Source organism: Sebastes fasciatus, chromosome 17, assembly GCF_043250625.1.
Source record: "Sebastes fasciatus isolate fSebFas1 chromosome 17, fSebFas1.pri, whole genome shotgun sequence".
NCBI classification, from domain to species: domain Eukaryota; kingdom Metazoa; phylum Chordata; class Actinopteri; order Perciformes; family Sebastidae; genus Sebastes; species Sebastes fasciatus.
In genome coordinates, this window is record NC_133811.1 from 11696666 (window position 1) to 11707413 (window position 10748).

Consider the following 10748-nt stretch of genomic DNA (forward strand, 5'->3'; position numbering starts at 1 on the left):
ATAGGCAACTATTTGCAACATGTTCACCACATCAAACTTTTAACGAGATAACTTGTCAATGTTGTGTTTTCAGTGTGTTCTGCTGACCCCAGTGGCCAAACAAAACAACCAAAAAAACAATTGATGCGGCTTTAAAGTTGAGAATGCAACCATCCTGATTATCCTTTAGATAAATTATGAAAGAGGATTTAGGATTTCTTTAAAATATTGTTCTCAGACAGTCATTCTTTTATTTAAGATTTATATCTGCAGTATACCTTTGAGCCACACGAGGGAGCCTGAATGTTTGTGTTGTTGTGATGATTGTAGCCTAATTATAACACCGAATCTACTATGAAAGGCTAGCGTACATTCTGTTTGTTTTACTGATTAGAGGGAAAAAAACAAAATTTTAACTCCGCCTTAATACATTTATTTGGTCTCATTTATTAAGTATCTAACATGTGTATGTGTTTACAATAACATGCATAAAACAAAGTTGTGATTTATCAAACGTATATCTCTTTGAAATGATTGGTTCACCTATTCAAGATAATTATAGTATGATGCAGAAATGGCAGTAAAAACGGTCGGGAATGCTCATTTACGCACAAATTCGCTCTTCTCACGATCTATAGATAAGGCGAATTGTGGAATTAGGAGACACTGCTCTAAGTGGGAAACAACAATATACAGTATTGACAGCCAAGATATTTACATTTCAGTATTTTCTATGGGTAGTCATTACTATATCATCATTATATCAGATTTTTGAGTAATATCTGATGTCAACCAGTTTAGTTAGTCCAACTATATTACGCATCCTGGCTGTCGGAGAAGTTTTGTAAACATTTTTCATATTTTAAATTTCCCCTGTTTTTACCTTGACCTTGTGTGAGCCCCTTTATATGTTTATATTTAAGCTTCTTGTCTGTGTATAAGTTTGATATACAGCAATACCTGTATTCTGTGTGTGAGTGTGTTGTTGGGATGTGGTGCCCTTCCAGCAGGCAGACAGCTCTATTGTTCCTGCAGCGAAGGGAACACCGTCTCCGGCATGTCCACTCAGGATGTTGGATTGGACCTCCTTAAAAAAAAGAAAGAAAAGGAACAGGCAGCATCACCCGCACCCATTATCCCCATCATCCAGCATGAACAATGGAGCACCTCCAACATCCCCCCCTCCTTTCCCAGGAGCCTCTGTGCTCGGTTCCCACAGTACTGTCCAGTTCTGGGCCATTGTTAGACAGCCTGTCTTCTGATTGTTCCCAGGAGGACACACACACCTAAACACACCACACTCCTTGTTAACTCTCTCAGTAACAGTAACTCTCTCAGTATATTTTAGCCGCACCTCTCCATCCTCACTAGTTTCATATGGAAACTTCCACCAGCTTGAAGCAATTGCCTCTCCGAACACGCACGAGCGGGGTCACCGGAGTGGAGCGGGTCATTCCACCACCGATAGCAAACTCAAGAGGGGAGTACAAGCTGATGACTGCCGATAGCACGGCACTCACCACTTCGGTGCCAATGTAAATCTGGGCCTCATAATCTTTCCCCGTTTCACTAGCTGGCAGGGTAACGTAGCGGAACTTATCCTGGCACACTAGAAAAGGTTATCATCCATTAAGAGAGCTCCCGGGGCACGGGAGAGATGGACCTTTGTGTTTCATTATTTAACGCAGGAAAGGCCGCGGGACTGGAGTAAAAGCGTCAACAAAATAATTATTAGACTTCTCTCTAAGTGCATGTGAGTTAGCACGTGTCGGGTTTAAAAAGCTTCATAAAGTTTTCTCATTTTGTAGCGTTTTACGACACCAGTAACTTCTCTGTCTTCAATCGATGGCGGGTTCTTATTAAAGTCTTTGTTCCCGGACCACATCACTGCTTTCGTTGTAATAATGAGGATAATAAAGAGTCTCTTGATTGAATATGTGGTAACTTTTACTCTCTTTCTGCCGACACAGGGAGATCAAAGGTCATCTTGTACAGACGACATCACTGAAGTGCTCATGTTGAGCGACAGTCCTCCTAAATATTCTTTTGGCACTATATTATTCCAAAAAAAAATACCATATTTTTAATCATCAAAAATCACAAGGGTACGACAGTGAATCATTGTTATATATAAATGTGTGACACTACTGATGGCTTGTGAGATAAAGAGAAGAAAGCTGCCCTTAAAAGGATAAAGTGAATTTTAGCCCCATGTTGTTCTGCTGTATCAAAAGGAATGTTTTCACATAACTATCTATGTTGTTGTATATGGAGCCCTTTAGCGATAAGATGCACTTCAAAATTAACAACAGCGACAGGTAGCAGCAAGACCACCTGTAATCTGTATCTAAACACATTAATAAGGGCTAATACATATTGGGCTTCATGCAGGAAGCATTATACTAACAAATCTCTTATTTTTGTCGATATCCACGATTTGTTCTTATTTTGTTAGTGCCCATTGATTTCTGGGACTCACCAATGTTTTCTTATGTTTGCTCTTCTCTAAGAGAACATTTTACGAGAGGTCAAGAGCACTCTTACCAAGATAAGAAAAAAAATACTTGTTTTCACAGCCTACAAATTGTTTATCCAACACAAGGAAACAAATACACAAATATCATATAATTATCTTTCTATCCATCTATCTATGTTCTTCTTCTTTTAACATTCTTGGGCGTGTGCCAGAGTATTTACACACAGCACAATACCTGCCCTTATATGGTGTTTAAGGGCATTATCTATGCTAATAACAAACAGTTGGCCACACGCCTCCAATTTACGATCAAGTGGGATTAATCATTGAGCACACCTGGGTAAGAACAGATTTAGATGGTTAAGAATGCTCGGTACATTTGTAGTTGACTTCTTTTATTTTTTTAAAGAAAATTAAGAGACATTTAAGAGAATTTGAATTTCGAACCATGAGGTCCACTGTTGTGAGGAACAGGTCTGGAGGCGGAGCTGTCTGAGGAGGAGCAGGAAGTAGGAGGAGCCTGGCTTGATCAGAGTTTATATATAGGGGATTGAGTTCAGGTGTGAGCCCTTTGCACTACCTGCAGCAGAACCCTGAGCTCTCTGCTGACAGCACTTGTTTGTCTGAGTGAAAACACCAGTTCCTTTGCTCTTAGTACATTTGTGTTTGCAGAACACAGTTATTTATGTTAAAGGGGACATATCATGTCATGGTGACCTCTAGGATAATCACAGCCTCATGAAACTTTACAGCCACAAACTGCAGACCTAGGACATTCAGGGGCTTTCCTAGGTGTGTTGACAATAAGGGGTTTCTGAGCAGTTTCCAGAACAGAAGTGCTTGTCAACTAATTGCCCAAAAATGCAATTTTTGCAGAAATCTCCAAATGTCAAAAAAATGTTGAAACCAAATCACAGCATGGCTTTTTCTATGTTGTTCCTCAAGGTCTTGGTGTCTTAATGTGGTATTTTGGAGGCAGTATTGATCATTTTTTATCAATTCACAAGTGGTAAAAAAAAAATGGTTAAATTTAGCACCTAAGGTGACCAGGTGTCCCACTTTATGAGGGACTGCACAGCATTTTCATCCCTTTTCCCGTGTCCCACATATTGATACTATGTCCCACATTTTGATCGGCTCTAGCTTTCAAAAGTCAAACCACTGCAGGACAGACGCTTTTCTTAAATCTAGCTTTTATCAAATGGCTGTAAAGAAAGCAGGGAAGGCTGTCGTCAGTGGGCCAAGTGCAGGTTAACCTGTCTTTGCTACGCTACAGCCAATGGGATGATGGAAACTACCACAAAGAAAAGGAAATGCAGCTACAGCAACGACTGTTAAACTACTTATAACTGGGTGAAAGCCGGTGGAAGGCGATTCTCAAAGAGTTCTTGCATAATTTGTTATTTTTCAACGAGAGGGCAACATGTCCCACATTTGGTTTGTTGGGATCTGGTCACCCGATTAGCACCAAATCTGTGTAACAAATAGTATCGATGCAAAAATTGCTGCCACAACTTATGTATTAGGTTTTCTATAAGATATTCAGAGCATTAATATAGATGCAAAAAAGGAGTAATGTCTACCCAGCCTGCTCTCATTCCCGGGGCGTACAATGCCAACACTTTGTCATGGCCATTGGCGTGTGATAGCAACGCAGAAGGCACCCTTTGGCGCTTGTATGAAACGCACCAGGCTTTCAATTAACTACTACTACACTAATAATAATGAAAAAAAACAGACATAAAAAAAGACGTGGTGTGTTTGTATATGTGCGTGGCAGTTTAGAGTAAACAAATTCTATACCAAATGATGAAAGCAAACTATACTACAATCTCACAGCTGCTCAGGCGGATATCTAATGAAAGGTTGCCATACGCTGCTAAAATTAATCTTAGGTCCTCGTAGAGCAAATCTTATCTTTTCTAGCTTCAAAAACTGTAGTGTATGTCTTATCCAATGTCTCATTCAAAATCATCATATCTTTGAGAGAAAAAAAGTATAATTTGTATCTGAAATTGCCTTCATGTAAGGGTGTAGGGTTCACCTTAAAAACACTTGGTCATGAACCAGCTATCTGAATAAACCTGCATTTTTTTGGAGGTTTGGGTTTAATTAAGGGCTTGTTGCTCAGACAACAGCTGCAGATACATCATAAGCCAGCTTTGAAGAAGTGAAAAATCCAGATTTTTCAAATGGATTTGTTGATTTTCTTTTATCATTAATAACACACCAAAGGCAGAACACAGGTCAAATTCCAAAAGGTGAATGAGTTGTCAGTTTCCTTATTTATCATGGCTTTGACTACCGCGTTACCTCGAGAATAATTTCCGTCTTGAAGCTGAATGAGCAGTCATTACTTCCTTCCTTTGATTTCTATCCTTGGCAGCAGCATTGTTTCAAAACCAAGTGGGATGAGATATTTGTTCGAACCTGAATGTGAAACAACGCTGCTGACACACAAGTGACAAAAACCGAAACTTTTGTTTTATTACTTTGTTGAAAGAAATCAGTAGCAGGAACTGGATGATGTCAGGAATTTTTCAAAAACAATTCTTGAGAAAAGATGTCAGCAAACACAAATTTCCTTTATTTCTCTCGTTAAGTAACACTCATAATTAAAACATGGTGTGCAAACCACTCAGACTTTCTAAAATGAAAGTATGATGTTCCAGACAATAATACAATACGCAGCTTAAACATCCTGAGACACCGCCCACGCTGTTGGCTTATTTTGTCACATACCATCAAAGGTTACATGAGATAAAAAGAAACTACAACAAAGACCTGTCTCCTTTCTCTTCCTCTGCTTTTATGTTCACCATCACAAGTCCTTTCTCAACGTACAGAAATGATTAAAAGGAGACACACTTTTTTGACAGGCTTGGAACATGAGAATTATTTGCATCTTTGACTTCTTCTTGCATCATTTGTGTGATTTTAACATCAAAGACACAATAACAATCTGGCATAATACCACAACTAGATATAAATAAAACAGAAAATGACCAAACGCTGTCATCAGTTCAAAGCGTTGAATACCCAGAGGGTCCATATTCAAGGTGTGTCTTTACATTAGTCATTGATCAACGCATGAACAGGCATGCATGTGCGACATCAAGCAGAAGGTCAAAGAATCACATACAGCACATATTTGACTTGATAAAAGACAAAATGTGTTTTTTAATTACCCCCTACTTTCTAAAGAGTAGCAGATGTTTACACACAAGCTGATGCATGAGTGTATGGCTGAGGTAAATGGGACGAATGGGTGTTTTTTGCCCTCTGGTTCACCCCCGATGCACTGTCCTGCTGCTGAGAAAGGGTAAACTTTAGTCTCTTCACACCAACACGGCGTTAGCTCTTTTCAGGTCGGTTCCTGTTCAGAGCCGCTCTAGGTGTGAACTCCAGTTTCTCTTTCAGGCTGAGCACCTGGGTGCTGTCCATACCCTCTTGTTCCTGCAGCTTCCTGTCCTCCCTCAGCTCCAGGATGCTCTTCTCCTCTCGAAGTTTAGGGGTCCCCCTGATAAACCACTCCAGGTGGTAGCCCACCGCTCCCACCACAAAGGCCACAGGGAAGGTGACGTAAGGGGCATAGGTCCGTACCGACATCCAAACTATAGGCCACATGGCTGCACTCTGCTTTGGCTCCTGAGTGCTGCGTTGGGGGGAAAAAAAAGTTGAAATTGAAAGTGTGTTTTAGCTTACATTAACAGTTGATTACAGTGTTATAGTAAGTGGGAAACTGAAGAGCTAGTGTTATAGTAAGTGGGAAACTGAAGAGCTATTCACACTAGGGATGTCACGAAAACCGATACTTCTGTACCAAGTCGATGCCTAAATTTAAAAAAAGTGACGGTACTCTTTTTCTACCGTACCGAAGGTACCGTACGATGCCTGTAATGGTCATTGGTAGTGATGTGACGGTGAAGAAATTTTTCCCACCGGTAAATAAACTTGTGACAACACCGGTGTTACCGATTACACCGGACATTTTACAAGAAAGATTACGGTCAATATGTGCAGAACGCTGACTGTGATCTTTATCATCGGTTGGCGGTGTGTCTGGCCTCTCCGGTAGCGCTTTTGCTGCGGGGGTCTACCTGGTGCCGCTGCTCCGTGCACACCGGCTGTGACGGCTCCATCCGCCTCGCGGCGATTACCTCATTAAGGTTATGGTTCCCTTATAGCATTGGGATTAAACGTGAAATATTGCCAAATAGGTGCGTTTGCTTTTCGCTTCGATAATAAATCCTCTGCTCCTGCTCCTACTACTCTGAGTTGAAGGACCAGATGCGTCCACGGTCAGTATGTAGCGTCCGTCGTCTTGACTATCGATTGATAACATGCCGCTGATACGCCAAAATGAACAAAATGGGTCAAATCTTTTTATTTATTACTTAAAGGCTACATGTTTTTTGTAATGTTCAAATGTTTTTAATAAAAGAGTGCGTGTTGAATTCCATGGGATTTATTTTATTTTTACCGTGGTATCGAATTGGTATCGAGAATCGTGGAAATTCACTGGTATTGGTATCGACTACTAAATTTCTGGTATGGTGACATCCCTAATTCACACATATTAGAGCATTTATGTCCAACATGTAACTGAATTCAATAACAGACTGTTATTTAAAAATAACATTTTCTGTTCCATCTGGTTTCAAACCACAGGGGAGAAAACCTGCTGAGAAAGTGTATTTTTTAACATTTTTAATCATCAAATCAAAAATAGTGAGGTTTATTATAGTCTTCCCTAGACATGAAAATAATTCAGCTTTGTTGATACATGAGATGTCTGAAACTGACTGTAACGTTACTGTATGATACATGTCTAATTGTCTTGGGTAGCCTATTAATATCAGGCAGAGACACCAGTCCTTCTCATGCCCTCTGCCGATTACAGTTTACGCCAGTGTCGTGAATGTAAACAACCCTATGTAACGTTAACTTAGCAATGCCAACATGACCGTCTTTACACATTTTAAAACTTAAAATGTCACGATAATTTCACGTTTGTGCGTGTGTTGCTTTATGCCGAATTGAAAAGCGGTTCTCCCCGATTCGGAAACTGTATTTATTTATGTCCTACGCCGTATGGTTTATTTGTAAATAAGAAATGAAAATGAAATGGTCAAATTTGTTATGGAGTCTGGCGTGGCGTCGGCCCAACCATTAACCTATAACCAGACAGTGGAGAGGAGTGTTTACAGTTACAGTAACTTAGTGAGTAACGTTACAATCCGAGCAGTAATAGGCTACACCCTTCGTCTTTACTAGAAACAAGTCCGTGTGGTGTTTAATCTCTGTAATACTTTGATAATGAAGAGTTTCTTTCGTTAGTCTTCACTCACCTTTGCAGTTATAACACGCTGGCGCAGCACCGGATATACGCAATATCCGTGTGACGTCCTGGTTCAATTTGATTGGCTGATGAGTCTCGCTTTGCTTTTAACCAAGAAGGGTTTACCTGCGTGTTTCTCTGTGTTTTAGCGCCGCCTAGTGGTGGAAATAGTGCACTACTCTGAGAGGAGGAATACTTTAGGAAACAGAATATACAACAATATTTATTGATAATACTACTGGTACTGCTAGTGATTATTGGTACTGCACTATATTCATTTTAAACAGTCTCTTCTGCACTATATTCACTGTTTTAATAGTCGTGTATCACAGCTGTTACCCTGCACTATATTCAGTTTCTTCATCTCTTTGTATTTTTATATCTGGTATATTTTTTTGTACTTTGCACTACTACCTTTTTTACTGCCTTTTTACTAACCTGTTTTGCACTATGGAAACTTGATTTCCCTCGGGATCAATAGAGTTATTATCTATCTATCTATCTAATACATTGTGCAACGCTTTGCAATAATTACTTTATAGACAATGATATAAAAATACATATATTAAATTTAAGATAATTAAATATGTGGACTCAGATCATCATATTCACTTTAACAATCTTTTTTTATCGTGCCTAGAATTCTTAAAGAAGTTGGGAGTCGTGCTTTTAAGTTTATAGTACCATCAGACTGGAATAATTTTCCCAATTTACTCAGATCGATTACTTCTTTCCACAACTCCAAGATTTCTTTGCTTGTTTATCTTAAATCTACTTGTTCTTGTTTTTTTATTTTATTTGCCTTTGTTTTCAGTTAATGAACAGACTCAGTATTTTGACTTAATGTTATTTCATTATTATGATATCAGATTCAAGATTCAAGCCCTTTATTGTCATTGTGTAGTACAACGAAATTAGATTGTGACAATCCCATAGGTGCTAATGAAAAGATAATACAATATAAAATTTAAAAATACAATATGTATATTGATGAGATGACAGTTGCCAGATTACAGTTTTGCCAGATTATTGCACAAAGTGTCCGTCAGATATTTATATAATTATTGCACAGCATCAGAAAATTATTGCACAGAGTGATCAGCATATGTTATTGCACATATCCGTAACAGTAGATTTACAGTATTTGCATTGCACAAAAGTGACACAAAGGTCAGATTCAGATCATCATATTCACTTCAACAACCTTTTTTTTTATCGTGCCTAGAAATTTGGGAAACGTGCTTTTAAGTTTAAAGTACCATCAGACTGGAATAATTTGCCCAATTTACTCGGTTGTTACTCACTTGTTTTTGATTTTATTTGCCTTTGTTTTCAGTTAACAAACAGACTCAGTATTTTGACTTAATGTTATTTAATTATTATATTCATCATTATTTTTATGTTCATTATTTTCATGTTATATTGGTGTGGTTTGGGATGGGATGGAGGGAAAGCCTTTATGTGTATGTCCTTGTTGATGTTACTATTTTGATTGTTTTGTTGTTGAATGTATTTTTTTGTTTAATTTATTATCATTATTATTATGTATTTGCTTAAATGTTTGTTAACTTCCATATTTTCTGCCTGAGAAACCCCCTTGAATATGAGATTGTGCATCTCAAGGGGTTTATCCTCTAATACATTTTGAAATTAAAAAAAAAAAAAATGACTCACTGCAACAGAAAAATGAAACTAGGTTACATATTATATCAATATAACAGTATTCCAACATTTATAGGCTAAAGTAACTTACTTGTTTGTGTATCCTTTGAAAACTGAAACAACAATTTCCCTACAAGTATGAAAAACATTCCAAATATGTCTCATTAAGCTGTAGAACTAATAATACACTACCATCAAATAACCTCAAAAGCATGTGCTTTGTGACTATAGGAGTGCGTTTGCATACCATACATGCATGTTTGTCCCTTCCTGGAAGCCATAACAATATCATCTTTACTTTCCTTGTTCAAACAACAATGGCATTCTTGCAGAAAAACCCTCCTCTCAAGGAATACTCATGACAGATCTGTCACCAGTATTGTGTCGTACGCTGACAAGGCGTGAACTATACCCCTCTTGGATGACAAAGTGCCAAGATAGTTTTCTTTTAAAAAGTACAGTTTAAAGACAGACACTCTCAGAGGCTTGGTAAACCGTATAAATACACAAACTGTTTTGGAAGTTTTGCTTTTGTTTGCTTTAACTGCTTATGAGGGATGCAGAGAAATTGTGTGTAAGTTTCAGCCACCCAGCTGGGAAACCATAAATTGCAGCATTGACTATAGAGGGGAGAAAATATGCTACTGTAGTTTCTGGGTAGTGAATCGGTAAGTGTTCTTTGTGAGGCTCCATATGATTGATGACACTGATATTTCAGCTCCCAGGCCCAAAAGTTTTCCACAAAACTATACCATGCAGGGCGCAGGGCTGATCTATAGCGATTGGAATGCGGCTTGTCGTGGAGCGATGACCAGTTCCGACTCATTGGTCATTTGTGCAGAGGCAGAAAGTAAAATAAAAACGCAGCTATATCCACATTTTTATGTTGTCATTACTTCCAATGACTGCTGAAATTATTGTGATTAACAGGGTTCTGTGTGGGTGATTATGCTTCATGCTTCAAAATGATTCTTTTAAGCACTTCCTCCCTCGATGCCGTCCATCTTGTAGTTGCCAGAACTGGCATTTGATCAGTCCTGTCAGATAAAGTGAAATGTGTTCATCATCCCCTGCGGGAAAACAACATTAACTAGTGCCAGTTCTGGATTTACCAGCAACCTCAGCAGTGCCAGGATTATTTCATCAGCTCCTGATTATTAGTAAATGAGATTTAGAGCTGCACTAGCCAAGAGTTTTATGTAAAAATACAACCGTCTTATCAATCCAAATCACAGACTGGAGGCTGACAGAGTGGAGCGGAGCATCCTCGCTGACTGAAGCCCCGCAGAC

At 38.8% G+C, this 10748-nt stretch overlaps 1 protein-coding gene across 1 annotated transcript; it reads right to left on the bottom strand.

Annotated features, from left to right (window-relative positions):
* Positions 1-5021: 5021 nt before the first annotated feature.
* smim12 (small integral membrane protein 12) lies at positions 5022-7943 on the bottom strand. The gene is made up of 2 exons (XM_074612309.1): positions 7807-7943; positions 5022-6110 (listed from the first exon to the last, which is right to left on the bottom strand). Exon 2 carries the CDS (start codon positions 6080-6082, stop codon positions 5810-5812), a length of 273 nt encoding a protein of 90 aa, XP_074468410.1. The 5' UTR covers positions 6083-6110; positions 7807-7943; the 3' UTR covers positions 5022-5809.
* Between the last annotated feature and the right edge of the window lie 2805 nt (positions 7944-10748).

Coding starts and splice junctions, on each gene's coding strand:
- smim12 (XM_074612309.1), bottom strand. CDS start 6,082: ATGTGGCCTATAGTTTGGATGTCGGTACGGACCTATGCCCCTTACGTC.